This window comes from Chiloscyllium punctatum, chromosome 19 (genome assembly GCF_047496795.1).
Source record: "Chiloscyllium punctatum isolate Juve2018m chromosome 19, sChiPun1.3, whole genome shotgun sequence".
Taxonomy (NCBI): domain Eukaryota; kingdom Metazoa; phylum Chordata; class Chondrichthyes; order Orectolobiformes; family Hemiscylliidae; genus Chiloscyllium; species Chiloscyllium punctatum.
Window position 1 is genome coordinate 67575350 of NC_092757.1, and position 17890 is coordinate 67593239.

Sequence of the window (17890 nt, forward strand, 5' to 3'; positions counted from 1 at the left end):
GTCCGTATCAAGCTGTAAGCATTTCTATCAAAGGTGTTGGGTGGACCTAGACACTTCAGTGGGCAGTGTACGTTACTCCATAAGACCATAAGACATAGGAGTGGAAGTAAGGCCATTCGGCCCATCGAGTCCACTCCGCCATTCAATCATGGCTGATGCGCATTTCAGCTCCACTTACCAGCGTTCTCCCCGTAGCCCTTAATTCCTCTAGACAACAAGAATCTATCAATCTCAGCCTTGAAGACACTTAGCGTCCCGGCTTCCACTGCACTCCGTGGCAATGAATTCCACAGGCCCACCACTCTCTGGCTGAAGAAATGTCTCCACATTTCTGTTCTGAAATGACCCCCTCTAATTCTAAGGCTGTGTCCACGGGTCCTAGTCTCCTCGTCTAACGGAAACAATTTCCTAGCATCCACCTTTTCCAAGCCATGTATTATTTTGTACTCATGTGTATTCTCTCCCCCACCCACCACAAATTAATCAACTAGGTTGTGACTGCATCGTGCTGGCATTCTGGTGGCCCCAGGCAGTGTCTGTATTTGCTCTGCTGTCTCTCTCCATATTGTGGACCGGCAGCCATCTTATGTGTCACGTGGCTAACTGATGACTCAGCAGCCATCTTGTGTGTCCGTGTGCCTAATGTCACCCTGCCCTGTGCCATCTCCCACTTCATCAGTTTTAATAAGATTTGCCATTAAACCACTACTGAAAAATATAACGCAATGCTTTGAACTTACTGATTCATGAACGTAGGAGAAAGTGAGGACTGCAGATGCTGGAGATCAAAGTTAAGAGCATGGTGCTGGAAAAGCACAGCTAATCAGGCAACATCTGAGGAACAGGAGAGTCAACTCTCCTGTTCCTCGGATGCTGCCTAACTGTATATGCTTTTCCAGCACCACACCCTTCAACTGTTTCATGATTGTGCCTCATTATTAAAAGGAGAGACAGATCAACAAAGAAAATTAAATGGAATCTTATTATTTTAATCAGTTTTAATGATTAGGTGCTTTCCATAGTTTTCTATAACCACACCAGTTACCTTCTGCACAAGGTAGATTTATTAATTCTTCCTACATTTCACATGCTGAGTTCTTACCTTTCCAGCACCACTCTCCCCACTGACTATAAGTGACTGGTTAACTGGTTCAACGTGGCTTTGCACATTCCTGAATGCTTCCTCAGCCATCGTGAAGATGTGCGGTTTCAATTCCTAAAAAACAAAGATTTAATCTCTCAAATGGTTTTATCTATCCATATAGGCACAAAAGCAACAAAACAGGAAAACGTATTTGATTATTAATGATGTAAAGCTGGAAAGTTTAAGCCAGCACAAATGTAAACCAGATGCTGCTAATGTGTCTGTGTAGAGATTAAAATTAGTTTTCTGATCACATAACCACCATTAGATAAATTAATTAAGCAGTTTTTCATAAATTCTCAACCCATATAGCCAGGGTACCAGAGGGATTTTTTTTCTCATTTACTTAACTTTAAAGACTACTTTATGCAGTCTCTGTAAATTTGTGGTGTAACTACAGTGTATGTTACATTTAATAAATGGTTAGAATAAACGAGGCACAATTAGGATGTTAATATTTTGATTATCTAGGTTACAGAATTATCAAGAATAGCATTAAATTAATTAATTGTTTCAAAACCCCTTTTATCATCCAAGCAGAATTCTATACTAGAGTTACCTGCGGTCGAGACGCAGAGTGGTACGCCTTCATAATGTCTGGGGAATACAAGTTAGGCACAGGCTGGAATGGGTTAAGAGCCACCAGTGTACACCCAGCACTGGTATAAAATATACCAGCCGCATACCTTGCTTGTAGACATTTTAAAACTAGGAGACAGAAGGAGGACATGAATTTATGCAGGTTTTTGAATACTGTAATGCTGAATGATCTAATGTATTTTGTTTTGGACAGTAATCTGTTAATCAAAATTATTTTAATTATAATACAATATTTGTAAAGAATATGTACATTTAACATTAGATCCCCATGTACACCCAACATCTCTACCAGAATGTTGTTTGGCATTTTTTAAGTTAGAACAATCAGACTACTATAATGTAATAATTCCTCAACCTTGGACAATGAACATGGGGAGAAGCATCCCTTGAAATCCATCAAATCAGCCCATTCTTGTAAATGTACTTTTGGTGGAGACGCATCTTTTTTTTAAAATCAGTCTTCTTTTACTGAACGTAACGGGTACTGAGATGTGTTTCCAGTGACATCTTATTTCACATTGATAGTTTCACATCACTCAATGTTTTTTAAATTTATTCATTGGAAGTAGACTTCACTGACAGGGCCAGCATTTATCAATCAGTCCCAAATGCCATCCAGGTCATTATGGTGGTGAGCTACCTTCCTGAACCAATGTAGTTAATTTGGTGTAGGGAGTAAGTTCTAGGATTTTGAGCCAGCAACACCGAAGGAACAGTGATATTTTTCCAAGTCAGGATGGCATGACTCCAAGGGAACTTGAAGGTGGAGATGTTCCAACACAACTGGTGCCCTTGTCCTTCTAGATGGTATTGGTCACGGGTTTGAATGGCAGTGTCTATGGAGCCTTGATAATTTCTTCAATGCATCTTATAGTGCACTTTTACTAGTGTTTGTCAGTGGTGAGTGTGTGAATATTTGTCGATGTGGTGCCAATCAAGTGGGCTACTTTGTCCTAAATGGTGTTGAGCTTCCTGAATGTTGCTGGAGTTGCATTCCTCTAGGAAAATGGGGAGTATTCCATCTCACTCTTGATTTGTACCTTGTAGATTGTGGACAGCTTTGGGAATCTGAAGGTGAATTGCTTGTTGCAGGATTCCTAGCCTCTGATGACACAATATTTATATGGCTAGGCCAGTTCAATTACTGGTCACCTCCCAGGGCATTGATGGGGGAGATTTAGTGATGGTATTGCGACTGAATGCAAGGGCCAATGGTTACATCCTTTCTTGTTGGAGATGGCCACTGCTTAACACTTGTATGGCATGAATGTTATTTGCCATTTTTCAGGCCAAACCTAGACATTGTCCAGGTCTTACTGCATTTGGACATAGATTACTTCATTATCGGAGGAGTCACAAATGTTCTGAACATTGTGAATTATTGGCACATGTCCCCATTTCTGATCTTAGGATAAAGAAAAATTCATTAATGAAGCTGCTGAACATAGTTGGACCTATGACATTACCCCATAGAATTCATGCTGAGATATCCTGGAGATGAGATGACTGATCTACAATAACTCAACCATCTTCCTTTGTGCTAGGTATTGACACCAAATGTAGTCAAATGCAGTGTTAATGTCAACTACAATCACACTCACTTTAACATGTGCTTTGTCTAACCATTAAAAATGCACAAAATACCAGAATCATATTCAAACACCCAATATTTTAAAAACAGCTATGCTGCATATATCATGTAAGTAACCAGTTAAGTAGTTACCTGTGGCAGTTGTCACTGGGTTGACTTTAGTGAGGTCATCGAACTGGTGTAACTCCTCTTCATTGATGAGAAAAGCTTTTACTTCTTCAAGAGTATGATTTAATATAGAGTGATCTGAAGCTTTGTGGAACTTGTTGAAACAATTACTCTATAAATAGAATCATAAAATAGTCAGCAGGTACTTTTGTTAGAGTACAAACCCACTTGCTTAATGAAATAACTGTACAGAGGCTGGTATCCCGTCACCAAGTCAGTCTTTATTCACTTGTGCACAACATACTAGCTATGGCCAGTCAACTCAGTCAGTCGCCTGAACTGAGGAGATTCTAATCTCCTGATTATATTTTTTTAATTTTTTTAATGAGAACAAACACAGAAGGCAATGTCTCCTAGTCAAAGGAACTTCTCCCCACAGCACATTGGCTATGGCCTTCCACCTTGGAGTCAGTTGTCTGACCTGAGGAGATTCTAATCACCTTATTATATTTTTTCATATTTTAAAAGATTTTTTTCCCCCTAATAAAAGGAGAGAAAACCAAAAACATACACAAAAAAAAGAAAAACAAAGGCAATGTCTCCCAGTCAAGGTAACTCTCTTTCCCCCACAGTACACTGACTGTGAGGCCTGCCAGTTTGGAGTCAGTCACTTGAACTGAGGAGATTCTAATCTCCTTATTATATATTTTCAAATAAACCCCGACACTATCGCCAAACAGATATAGTGCTTATTTTCACCAGCACCAATGTGTGTGTGCAGATGTAGGACACAGTGAAAAAAATGAAAAGTGCTGAAAACTTTATTCATATTTCAACACCACGAAGAAAGGAAACATCTGACTGGCCAGTGACTGGCAGAGCCCTTCTCAACAAAGGGCAATGCTAAGTGATCAAAAAGGTGAAAGGGAGGGCAGGGACTAAATCAAAATAGAGTCGGAGGGGGAAATAAAGCACTCCACTCCCTGTGGTGCCCACATTCCCCTGAAAACCTCAAGGTTGTGCGTAGACACTGCGTGTTCCTTCTCCAGGGACACCCGGGCCTGGACATCACCACAGAAGAGGGGAATCTCCTTATTATATATATTTTTTTCTCTTTCCTTTTTCATGTGTGGGTGTAGATGTAAGACACAGTGAAAAACAAGAAGTGCATAAATCTTTATTCATATTCCACCACCAGGAAGAAAGGAAAACCTGAGTGGCCAGTGACAAGCAGTGCCCTCCTCAACGAAGGGCAATGCTCAGTGATCAAAAGTGAAAGAGGGTCAGGGTTTAAATCAAAATAGAGTCAGAGGGGGAAATAAAACACTCCACAACTGTGGTGCCTACATCACCCTGAAAACCTTGAGGGTGTTAGTAGACACCGCATGCTCCTTCTCCAAGGACACCCGGGCCCAAACGTATATACAGAAGAAGGGACTGTCTTTATTATATTTTTTTCCTAGCAAATGAAAATAAATAATAGGAACTGAAGATGCTGGAAATTTGAAACAAAAACAGAAAGTGTTAGACAACGACCTATATATAAAAAAAACTCCACAGAGGCTAAAATCCTGTTACTAAGTCACCCTTCATTTACACACAGAGTCCTTGATGCTAATCCAGCTCCCTCAGAGCCAGCCCTCAGAGTGAATAGAATCTAATACACTCCTGTTTTTTTTAACCTCTGACACTCCTGATTATTTTTTTCTCACACTGGTCCAGCTCCCTCAGAGCCAGCTTTTTTAATATACGTTTGTTTTACAGAATGGATACCATTACAGATATTGGTCCACTAATACTTTTCTTTGTTCTCTCTGTATCATTTAGTATATGTGCTGCTGAATTGAGCATGCAACACACTTGAAAATATTGAACTGAACTTGTAATCTCAGCACTAATTATTTACAAAACTCCAATTCATTCTCTTTTTCATGAGACATAGGTTAGTGGCACATGATCTAAAATATACAAAAATGTTGCATTATGTTTTTAGGTTTAATAAATCTGGTAACAGAATTCCATGAAAAGAAAAAAGCAAGTTAGAATATTAGAGTGCAGAAAGCACTGATCTCTGCATCTGGTCTTTGTAATATTATGACCCCAGCTGATGGTAGCACAACCCAGAGCCAAACTTGGCTTGATAGGCCATTAGTTTTACTTCTGTAATTTGTTTATCTTGGTGATGAGTCACTAAACGTACTCACACAAGGCTGCCAATGTACTTTTAACAAAAGAGCACCAGATTATTATAGAAAAGTAAAAACCAAAGCTATATACTATTTGAAAATTTAATATAAAGAACAGCAGAAAGATTCAACTCTTCCCCAGCAAATATCCTTTATAGACATTCAACCCCTCCTATCTTCACATTTTAATATTTTATTCTGATGATGAGGTTGCAAGTGTTTCCCTTCAAAAACTCGCTGCACATCCACAATGTGAGATTCTCTCTGTTCCTTGAAATACTCCAACACAAGTTAGTTCATTGATTTTTCTTATTGAAATCCAAGGAAAGAAAATCAGGCCTTTTTCCTGTTACTTTGAATATTTTTGAGGCTGTTAAACAGTACATTTGCTGGTATAGATCTTTTCTTCAGAACTGACCCTGCTTCTGTCCTCTGGCATCTCTTTTTCTCGATCATAAAAGCTCAACTTAGTAAACACTTAAATTATCTCACCAATTAATTAATTATTTAGTCATTTAGCTTAAGTCACATTTCTTGGAAATGCTGTTTTGTCCCAATGAAAAATAAAATTTCCAACAAAGTCATCCTCTTAGAACTGAAGACCAAAAACCCATTCACCTCCACTTGAGAACCCAAAGTTCCAAAACTTGATAATTTATTAGAACCTTCATCACAAATTTCAGGCAATTCTAATAAATGCGATAGTCCAGTTTGCACAATAGCTGCACTATTTAAACTAGTGGGGCCAGAATCAGACTATAGTCAATGTAGGTAAGGACAGTTCGCATTCTACACATAATGGTCTAAATTCTTCAACTGCTCAAAGAAACACACGTTACGACAGAACTGACTGTGTTTAGAGATTAGGGGCCTGGAGGGTTGCCCAGAAAGATACAACATTACTTTTCAATTCTGATGTCTCAGTTGAAGTCCCCATTCGAACAAAAGACTCCTCCATATGTCAGTTGTAAGGACCCTAGGTGGGACCACAACAATAAATTGCCCCTGTTAGCAAACTCTTCCAAGGAGGTATAGGATGGCTGGTGTATGAACTAATGAGGATTATCAAACTAGTACAGTGAGTAATATTCTGATAAAAAACAAAGAACTGCAGATGTTGGAAATCTGAACCAAAAGCAGAAATTAGAGAAACTCAGCAAGTCTGTCAGCATATGTGGTCAGCATAGACAAGTTGGACCAAACGGTCTGTTTCTATGCTCTACATCTCTGTGACTCCACATAAAAAAAGAAACAGAATTAACATTTTGAGTCCAGTGAAGAAGGGTCACTGGACTTGAAACTTTCGTCAACTTTGTTTTCTCTGCATAGATGCTGCCGGGCTTGCTGAATTTCTCCAGCAATTTCTGTTTTTGTTTGAGTATTGTTCTGAGTTGGAGTTGAGATATAACTAAAAGGGATCAACAAATAACCTTGGAGCTGGAGATGTGGCTATCAGGTACCTAAAATGATCATACGGTTTCTCTGCCTGAATTAAAAATGTCTTAATGTAGAATATAAGGGACAAATTAAAACATTTGACCTGCACGATGTACTAGTAGGAAACCAGCCAACAAAACATCCAATTCTTCTTGGTAAGACAATCATCTACATTGAACTTATGAAAATCCCAAGGTCAACATCAACAGATGTTTGCGCTCATTATGAAAGATGAAATTCACTTCTCTTTCTTAGAACCAAGCATTCCTCATCCTAACGAAATGAAAAAGTGAAGATGTGTTTATTGCAATGCTGACCAAAGATGACAAAAAGTGTTTTTTGCTGGATGTTGAGCCAATTTTCTATTAACCATCACTTCCACACTTGCTTCAACTCTCCCATGTTTGATGAAACTAAAACGTTAATTCATCCCCCCATTCATATCATTTAGCCTTACAATTAAAAAAAAAATCTGTATTTGTGTTCACCTTCTTTTGATCCATCTACTATAATCGGCTCTGGCAACTTCTTCATCTTGAGAAATCCAGAAATGAATTTTTGAAGTTACTGTGAGATTTTACCTCGATTAACATCTTCGGTTTGCTTTGTAAACAGGTAAGGAAAGTACACTACTTGTAAAGTCAGAATCAAACTTTATCATGATAAATATAGGAAGAACTGAACTACACAGATCTGGCTTGGCTTTAAAAAATTACGAGTTGGTGCTCTGCTGGCTGATCTTCGTTTGGGAGGCAGTACTGCAATTTACTTGATCATACTGGCTTATGAAAAGTGAAAAAGCAACTGAAATTAGCTATAGTTCTTGATCTCTCCCATTCATTAACCAAAAACTACTGCTAGGACCAATTAAGCGAACTTCAGGCAACCAATGTATAGGAGGTTGAGAGGAGTGAGGTCAGGGATAGGTTTACAAGGTCACGAAAGGGCACCAGCAATCAGGATGTTGGTTTGAAATGTGTGTACTTCAATGCCAGGAGCATCAGGAATAAAGGTGGGTGAACTTGCAGCATGGGTTGGTACTGGCGATTTCGATGTTGTGGCCATTTCAGAGACATGGCTAGAAGAGGGACAGAATGGTTGTTACAGATTCCAGGACTTATATGTTTCAGCAAGGACAGAGATGGTGGTAAAGGGGGGGGGGGGGGGGGGGAGAGAGAAAAAGAGGTGTGGCATTGTCAATCAAGGGGACTATTATAACAGCTGAGAGAATGTTTGAGGACTCACCCACTGAGGCAGTTTGGGCTGAGGTTAGAAACAGGAAACAAGGGGGGGTCACCCTGTTGGGAGTTTTCTATAGGCCTCAAATTGTTCCAGGGATGTAGAGGAAGGGATAGATAGCAAAGATGATTCTCAATACGAGCGAGTGTAATAGGTAGTTGCTATGGGGGAACTTTAACTTCCCCAATATTGACTGGGAATACTATAGTTCAAGTAGTTTAGATTGGTCAGTTTTTGTTCACTTTGTGCATTGAGAGTTTTCTGACACAGGATGTAGACAGGCCAACAAGAGGTGCTGCCATATTGGATTTGGTACTGGAGATTTGTAGGTAGGTGAGCACTTTGGCAATAGTGACCATAATTCGGTTACATTTACAATAGCAATAGGCAGGGAAAGAGGTATAACTGGGGGAAAGGCAATTATGATGTGATTAGGCAAGATTTAGGTTGGGGAAGAAAACTGTAGGGGATGGACATACTTGAAATGTGGAGCTCATTCACATTTGTCGAGAGAGGGAACCATCGTTTACTAAAGAAGTTGAAGTACTTGTCAAGAGGAAGAAGAAGGCTTATGTATTGATGAGGCATGAAGGCTAGAGAGTTATAAGTTAGCCAGAAAAGATCTAAACAGAGGGCTAAGAAGAGCCAGGAAGGGACATGAGAAGTTGTTGGCAGATAGGATCAAGGAAAACCCTAAGGCGTTCTATCGTTATATCAGTAATTTTTTTTTAAATGACGAGAGTAAGACTAGGGCCAATCAAAGATAATAGTGGAAAGTTGTGTGTGGAATCTGAGGACATGGGGGAAGCGCTTAATAAATACTTTTCGTCAGTATTCACATTGGAAAAGGGCAATGTTAGTGAGAATACGGAGATGCAGGCTACAAGATTATATGGGATTAAGGTTGACAAAGAGGAAGTTTTAGAAATTTTGGAAGATCTGAAAATAGATAAGGCCCCTGCGCCAGATGGGGTCAGATTCTCTGGGAATCCAGGGAGGATATTGCAGAGCCTTTGGCTTCATCTTTACGTCATCATTGTCGAGAGGAGTAGTGCCAGAAGACTGGAGGAAAGCAATTGTTGTTCCCTTGTTTAAGCAGGAGAGTCAGGACAGCCCTGGTAATTATAGGCCAGTCAGCCTTACTTTGGTTGGGGGTAAGGTGTTGGAAAAGATTATAAGAGATAGGATTTATAATCACCTGTAAAGGAATAATTTGATTCGGAATAGTCAACACGGTTTTGTGAAGGGTAGGTCATGCCTCACTAACCTTACTGAATTCTTTGAGAAGGTGACAAACCAGGAAGGTAAAGTGGTTGATATGGTGTATAGTGTATATGGACTTCAACAAGGCATTTGATAAGGTTCCACACAGTAGCTATTGCACAAAATACGGAGTTTCTGGATTGAAGGTGATTTTAGTTGTTTGGATTAGAAATTGGCTAGCTGAAAGAAGACAAAGTGTGGAGATTGATGAGAAATGTTCATCCTGGAGTTCAGTTACCAGCGGTATGCTGTTTTGGGGCCACTGCTGTTTGTCATTTTTATAAATGATCTGGATGTGGGCGTAGAAGGATGGGTTAGTAAATTTGCGGATGACACTAAAGTAGGCAGAGTTGTGGATAGTGCCGAAGGATGTTGTGGGTAACACAGGGACATAGATAAGATGGAGAGCTGGGCTGAGAAGTGGCAAATGGAGTTTAATGTGGAAAAGTGTGAGGTAGTTCACTTCAGAAGAAATAAGAGGAATGCCAAGTACTGGGCTAATGGTAAAATTCTTGGCAGTGTAGATGAACAGAGAGATCTCAGTGTCTTGGTGCATAAATCCCTGAAAGTTGCCACCCAGGTTGATAGGGTTGTTAAGAAAGCATATGGTGTGTTGGCGTTATTGGTAGGGGGATTGAGTTTAGGAGCCACGAGGTCATGTTTCAGCTGTACAAAACACTGGTAAGACTGCACCTGGAGTATTACCTGCAGTTCTGGTCACCACATTATAGGATGTGGAAGCTTTGGAAAGGGTTCAGAAGAGATTTACAAGGATGTTGCCTGGTATAGAAGGAAGGTCTTACGAGGAAAGCCTGAGAGAACTGAGGCTGTTTTCATTGGAGAGAAGGTTGAGAGGTGACTCAACAGAGACGTATAAGATCATCAGAGGACTAGATAGGGTGGATGATGACAGCCTTTTTCCTCGGATGGTGAAGGCTAACATGAGGGGACACAGCTGTAAATTGAGAGATTTAGGACAGATATTAGGGGTAGAGAGTATTAGGCCTGCCTGCAACAGCAGTACACTCACTGATGTTAAAGGACATTTAAATGGGTGTTGGATATACATATGGATAATAATGGAACAGTGTAGGTTATATGGGCATCAAATTATTTTCACAGGCCGGCGAAACATCGAGGGCCAGGGCCTGTGCTGTAATGTTCTATGTTCTAAGAAGAACACACGCAGCTGCAATAAACAGTTCAGCCTCAACAGCCTGCAGAGACTCGCTAGTAAATCTCATGAATTTGGAGCATGAGCTTTAATGCAGTGGAAATCAACTAGCATCTAAAGGACTATTTTGAAGTAAGGAGACAACACCTTCCAGAAGAGCAAGAATTAGAAAGGTGTTGCAAACACAGCAACAATCAGAAGTTTTCTCTCAAAATATTATGAGCTCAATAAGCCTATCTTCTTTTTTGCCACTGGTTGTGAGGTGATAAAACTTCTCATCATATGTGGCATTATCTACAAATTGGGCAAGAGGATAATTAGGAACACATCCAGCATATTTTATTCCAAAAATATCTTCCTGTAGATATTTCTGTAGATTATATACATATTTAGGACTCAGGTGATTGCTGCAAGTCTCTCGTTCATGGTTCACTGTGTTTTGAAGAATAGCTTTTGGTTTTAGGAATTAAAGTCATGATTGTAGAAAATAGGATTAATGCAATTAATACAAATTTGAAATCTATCACACTTAAAAGGTTGGGATCATGTTGAATTAAGAGGCTCACAGCTAGAAAGGTAAGATCAGAAAGCAGCCGATAGGCTTTTTTTAAAAACAGAAAGCCTGTGGCATTATGTCTGCTTTCCTTGTACCACAGTGCATTCTGCAGACATTTCGTGTTTTGAAAATAATCAATATCCCTGAAAGGTTGTAAGTCCATTTATTTGCTCAGATCACAGAAAAAAATTGTAAATAATAGATAATTAATCTAAAGGTTAGTAAGAGCACACTCCAGAGCTGACTATGTCACCATGGTGATCGGTGGAGTATTGGGGCATTATTTGCTTTCAATTTATCTGAATATTTGCTGAGAGTTAGTAGCAGCTTGGAATTAGCAGTGTGAGTAGTTTGCAGCTCACAAAAGAACAACAGCCAAAGGAAATGGTAGTTAGCTTAACCTGTACTGTAAACAAAGTAAAATACCACTTCATCATGAAAGTGTGGAAGGTAGGTGAAGCTTAATCTCAATTTGAATCTTGTGAGGAAACAGAACCTGAAAGACAGTCAAAATTTGAAGCTAGCTGGAAATAGGTAGCCTTACGGTGGTAAGGCTATCTCTTAGAGTCATAGAGATGTACCTGCACTCCAAGTTCTCTTTGTTCAGCAACACTCCCTAGGACCTTGCCGTTAAGTGTATAAGTCCTGCTAAGACTTGCTTTCCCAAAATGCAGCACCTCGCATTTATCTGAATTAAACTCCATCTGCCACTTCTCAGCCCATTGGCCCATCTGGTCAAGATCCTGTTGTAATCTGAGGTAACCCTTTTCGCTGTCCACTACACCTCCAATTTTGGTGTCATCTGCAAACTTACTAACTATACTTCTTATGCTCACATCCAAATCATTTATGTAAATGACAAAAAGTAGAGGACCCAGCACCGATCCTTGTGGCATTTCACTGGTCACAGGCCTCCAGTCTGAAAAACAACCCTCCACCACCACCCTCTGTCTTCTACCTTTGAGCCAGTTCGGTATCCAAATGGCTAGTTCTCCCTGTATTCCATGAGATCGAACTTTGCTAATCAGTCTCTCATGGGGAACCTTGTCGAACACCTTACTGAAGTCCATATAGATCACATCTAATACTCTGCCCTCATCAATCCGCTTTGTTACTTCTTCAAAAAACTCAATCACGTTTGTGAGACATTAATTCCCATGCACAAAGCCATGTTGACTATCCCTAATCAGTCCTCGCCTTTCCAAATACATGTACATCCTGTCCCTCAGGATTCCCTCCAACAACTTGCCCACCACCGAGGTCAGACTCACTGGTCTACAGTTCCCTAGCTTATCCTTATCACCCTTCTTAAACAGTGGCACCACGTTAGCCAACTTCCAGTCTTCCAGCACCTCACCTGTGACTATCGATGATACAAGTATCTCAGCAAGAGGCCCAGCAATCACTTTTCTAGCTTCCCACAGAGTTCTCGGGTACACCTGATCAGGTCCTGGGGATTTATCCACCTTTATGCATTTCAAAACTTCCGCCTCTGTAATCTGGACATTTTACCATCTATTTCCCTACAGTCTATATCTTCCATATCCTTTTCCACGGTAAATACTGATACAAAATACTCATTTAGTATCTCCCCAATTTTCTGTGGCTCCACACAAAGGCCGCCTTGCTGATCTTTGAGGGGCCCTATTCTCTCCCTAGTTATCCTTTTGTCCTTAATGTATTTGTAAAAACCCTTTGGCTTCTCCTTAATTTTTTTTTGCCAAAGCTCTCTCATGTCCCCTTTTTGCCCTCCTGATTTCCCTCTTAAGTATACTCCTACTTCCTTTATAATCTTCTAAGGATTCACTCAATCTATCTTGTCTATACCTTACATATGCTTCCTTCTTTTTCTTAAACAAACCCTCAATTTCTTTATTCCCTATACCTACCAGCCTTTCCTTTCACCCTGACAGGAATATACTTTTTCTGAATTCTTGTTATCTCATTCCTGAAGGCTTCCCATTTTCCAGCCATCCCTTTACCTGCGAACATCTGCCTCCAATCAGCTTTCGAAAGTTCTTGCCTAATACCTCTTATAAAAAGAAAGTAATTAGCTTGGAAGGATTGAAAAGTAACCAGAATAAAGGATAGTCTGCAGGAATCCACAGTCAAGAAATGGCAAATGAAAATATTTTCTCTGGAATAATTGGAGCTGAGGAGGATTCTTCAGAGGGCTGTAGCACACCTTTGCGTGGTCTCTACAGATTAATGGTTTATGTGTCTTATTAGAGACTTTGGAGGGTGATTTTAAGTAAACCTGAGTGCAAAAGACACATAGTTATGATCTATAGTGTTAATAATGTTAACTTCCTCAAATATTCTTCTCTAACACATTCCACATACATATGAACATACGAATTAGTAGAAGAAGTGGGCAACTTCGCCCTGAGCATGTTCTGCCATTTGATAAGATTTGGTTACTCCTTATTGCCATCTAACCTTCCCCCAATAATCTTTACCATTTTGCTTACGAATTTACCTCTGACCGAAAAATATTCAAAGATATTTTCCAATGCCTTTAAGAAGGATACTGTCAAAGACTCACAACCATGAGCGAAAAGAAAACTCCTCATCTCTGTCTTAAATAGGGAACAGCTTATTTGTAAAATGACCCCTGGTTCTAGATTTCTCCGCAAGAGGAAACACACTTTCCGCATCTACCCTGCTAAGATCCTTCTCAAGTCACCTCTTACTCTTCTGAACTCCAGCTGATACAAGTCTAATCTGTCTAATCTTTCCTCATAAGACAACCCACCCATTTCAGGTATTAGTCTAGTAAACATCTGAACTGCTTCCAATACACTTACATATTTCCTTCAATAAAGAGACCAATAGTGCGCATAATACCCGGAGGAAACCCATACAGATATAGGGAGAATGAGCAAACACCACACAGACAGTCACCTGAGGCTGGAATTGAACCTGGGTCCCTGGTACTGTGAGGCAGCATTGCTAACCACTGAGCCATCGTGCCGCCAGGTGAGGTCTCACCTGTGCCCTATATTAATGAAGCATAACTTCATTAATTTAAGTACTCAATTTCCCTCATCATAAATAACATTATTAACTCTTAATTACTTCCTGATTCTGCACACAAACCTGTTGAGATTCTTGCATTAGGATACTCAGATCTTTCAGCATCCTAGTTTTTTTTACAATTTCTCACCCAATTAGATAATATGCTTCTTTTATATTCTCCATGCCAAAATGGACAATTTCACATTTTCCCACATTTGCAAAATTTTTTCCACCCATTTAATCCATCTCTATCAATTTGTCACCTAATGTCCTTTTCACAGCTTATTTTTCTACCCATCTTTGTGTTATTGATCTATTCATCCAAGTCATTTACATAAAATTGAAAAATGTTATGGCCCCAACACTGGCCTCTATGGAACATTGTTTTCTGGTTGGCAAACAGTCCATTCATACTACTGTTCCCCATGAGCTTGCCAATCTTTTATTCGTGCCAATATGTTACTTGCTACATCATGAGCTTAGGTTTTCTGCAGTAACCGATGATCTGGCACATTTTTAAATGCCTTTCGGTAATCTAAGTAGAGTACACCTCCCAGTTCCCCTTTATCTACAGCGCATGTTTATATCTCAAAACAAAAACACCAAATAAATTGGTTAATCATGATTTCCCTTTCACAAAATCATGACTTTAATATTAGCTTTTAACAGCTTCCCTATGATAGATAGCAAGCTAACTGACCCTGTTTTCTGTTTTCCTCCCTGAAAATAAAGTTTCTATTTTGTTAAAAGAAGCTGAAGTCTTGTGGCATAGTTCTATTAGTTAAAATGAGATGTTTGAATTTCTATTTACACATCAACCGTCTCTTGCCAGATTGTAACAAGGTGCATTGAAACAACATTAAAATTGTTGCTCCCAAAATTCATTGAAACATCTAAAAAGTATGATCAAATAACCATATTAATTTTTACAGTAACATTGATTAATTTTTTAGAAAAACCCTGCTGCAGTTCAATCTGGGCAGAAAGTGGTCAAGCATTTTAAGATCTTGCACACTTTGTTAAATTACCTTTTTTCTTCTCTTAGAAGAATGGACATGGATCATGACATGGATGGCAAAATATACCATAAATAAAGCAAATTGTACACTCAAAGACCATTTTAACAAATCCTCTGGAATTATTTTTGAAAAAATCAGAATTTTTACTAAATTTTTCTATTTCCAAAAAGGCAAAAAAAATTTTGTTATCCACTTTGTGCGGCAACAATATGGCGTCCTCTGCCCAGTTCTTGGACATACATCCCTCCACAAACTAAAGCACTTGTATTTACAACCAGATCATAAGATTCAGTTTCAATTCAATAGCCCTATCAATCATTTGCAAGATCATGCTCTACTCATGAAGGCTCTTTTTACAAATTACTACCAGAAATTTTCCCAAATAAGAGTAAATAATCAATTCTAAAAAATGACAATTTATTCTTAATTCTAGCAGGCATTAACTTCAGACTTAAGCCAAATTAAAATCTGATGTTTCAGTATACTAAAAAGCTTTTTTAGTGAATTGCCCCCAAATTGACATCACCATTCAATTTGATTTTGTACCACTGAACATTGATTAGTATACATGACAAGGATTCTACTGACTGAATTGTCCTATTTTCTGGCAGCTATTTTTAAGGAGATTCATAGAGGGTTTCTCGCCATGCCTTATGCTGACTTGTCTCAAACGTTTTCTGCTATTCACCTCATTATTTTGTTTTCAGGCTCCACGGCACCCTTCTTATGCAATGACACGGCAGTAGAGGCAGGAGGTACTCACTACCACCAGTATCTTGGCTGTTCTCTCCAATGGTGCCATACTTAAACCTCAATTACTCATCACTTCAAAAACTGAATACCAGGAACCTCCTACTAAGTGCTGTTCCATTATTTTTCAGCAACTAGGGAAGAGTGGAATGCAGATGCTGGAGAGTCAGAGTCGAAAAGTATGGCACTGGAAAAAGCACAGCAGGTCACGCAGCATCAAAGCTGCAGGTGAGTTGATGTTTTGGGCATAAGCCCTTTAGGAGTGTGGAAGGGGAAGTTGGTTTGGGTGGGTGGAACTGGGGGAGAAGGTAGATGGGATGGGAATAGGTGGATGCAGATGAAATAGAAAATAGTGAACCCTGAAGCGTCATTTCAAATCCAGCAGAGGCTTTCCTGCACATCCACCCACCTCATTTATTGTAGCCACTGCTCTCGATGTGGCCTCTTCCACATCGGGGAGACCAAGCGCCAACACAGGGAGCAGCTCAGGGAACATCTCTGGCCCTCACACACCAAACAATCCCACCACCCTATGACTACCACTTCAACTCCCCCAAGGACAAGCAAATTCTGCCCTCCTCCACTGCCAAATCAAAGCAACCTGCCAAGTAGAGGAAGAACGCCTCATCTTCCACCTCAGAACCCTTCAACTACATGGCATCAACAGTAACTTCACCAGTTTCCATATGTCCCCACCCCCCACCACATCTCAGATGCAATCCTCCAACTCACCATCGCCCTCTTGACCTGACCTATCTGCTCCACCCTCCCCGCTAATCTATCACAATCAAATTCCACCTGCATCCACTTATCGCCATCCCACCCACCTTCCCTCCTGCCCCCCAGCCCTACCCCACCCCTGCATTTATTTCTTAGCCCACCTCCCCTTTCACATTCCTGATGAAGGACTTAAACCAGAAACATCGACTCTCCTGCTGCTTGGATGCTGCCTGAACTCCTGTGCTTTTTCTAGCGCCAGTTTTTGACTCTGTTCCATTTGTTTTGGCAACAGGATGTCACCGTAAAATATGTTGGAACGCCATGTCAGAGAAAGGGACCTGAAGATACTATGGACATAGTGCTGGGTAAAGAGCCGTCAAAGGAGACCACAGCTGGCCTGCATTCATATACCAGGTAGGTAACAACAATGATTGTAGATGCTGGAAACCAGATTCTGGATTAGTGGTGCTGGAAGAGCACAGCAGTTCAGGCAGCATCCAACGAGCAGCGAAATAGACGTTTCTGGCAAAAGCCCTTCATCAGGAATAAAGGCAGTGAGCCTGAAGCATGGAGAGATAAGCTAGAGGAGGATGGGGATGGGGAGAAAGTAGCATAGAGTACAATGGGTGAGTGGGGGAGGGGATGAAGGTGATAGGTCAGGGAGGAGAGGGTGGAGTGGATAGGTGGAAAAGGAGATAGGCAGGTAGGACAAGTCCGGACAAGTCATGGGGACAGTGCTGAGCTGGAAGTTTGGAACTAGGGTGAGGTGGGGGAAGGGGAAATGAGGAAACTGTTGAAGTCCACATTGATGCTCTGGGGTTGAAGTGTTCCGAGACGGAAGATGAGGCGTTCTTCCTCCAGGCGTCTGGTGGTGAGGGAGCGGCGGTGAAGGAGGCCCAGGACCTCCATGTCCTCGGCAGAGTGGGAGGGGGAGTTGAAATGTTGGGCCACGGGACGGTGTGGTTGATTGGTGCGGGTGTCCCGGAGATGTTCCCTAAAGCGCTCTGCTAGGAGGCGCCCAGTCTCCCCAATGTAGTGGAGACCACATTGGGAGCAACGGATACAATAAATGATATTAGTGGATG

The 17890-nt window shown here is 40.5% G+C and overlaps 1 protein-coding gene and 1 long non-coding RNA gene across 3 annotated transcripts in view; one reads left to right on the forward strand and one right to left on the reverse strand.

Annotated features, from left to right (window-relative positions):
• The window catches only part of myo19 (myosin XIX), a 64728-nt gene that overhangs the window by 38890 nt on the left and 7948 nt on the right, over positions 1-17890 (reverse strand). The window contains exons 2-4 of one of the 2 annotated variants that reach the window (XM_072589589.1): positions 3468-3615; positions 1704-1852; positions 1103-1216 (exon numbers count right to left, since the gene is read on the reverse strand). In XM_072589589.1, coding sequence (XP_072445690.1) covers positions 1103-1216; positions 1704-1852; positions 3468-3615 — 411 coding nt within the window. Of the gene's footprint in view, positions 1-1102; positions 1217-1703; positions 1853-3467; positions 3616-17890 lie in introns of those variants that run through there. The other variant, XM_072589590.1, reaches the window with a different exon arrangement.
• LOC140491433 (uncharacterized) overlaps positions 1-17890 on the forward strand; it is a 40890-nt gene that overhangs the window by 21116 nt on the left and 1884 nt on the right. Inside the window, exons 3-4 of the long non-coding RNA XR_011963309.1 lie at positions 16217-16313; positions 17098-17219. This is a non-coding gene — a long non-coding RNA (uncharacterized lncRNA). The remainder of the gene's footprint in view (positions 1-16216; positions 16314-17097; positions 17220-17890) is intronic.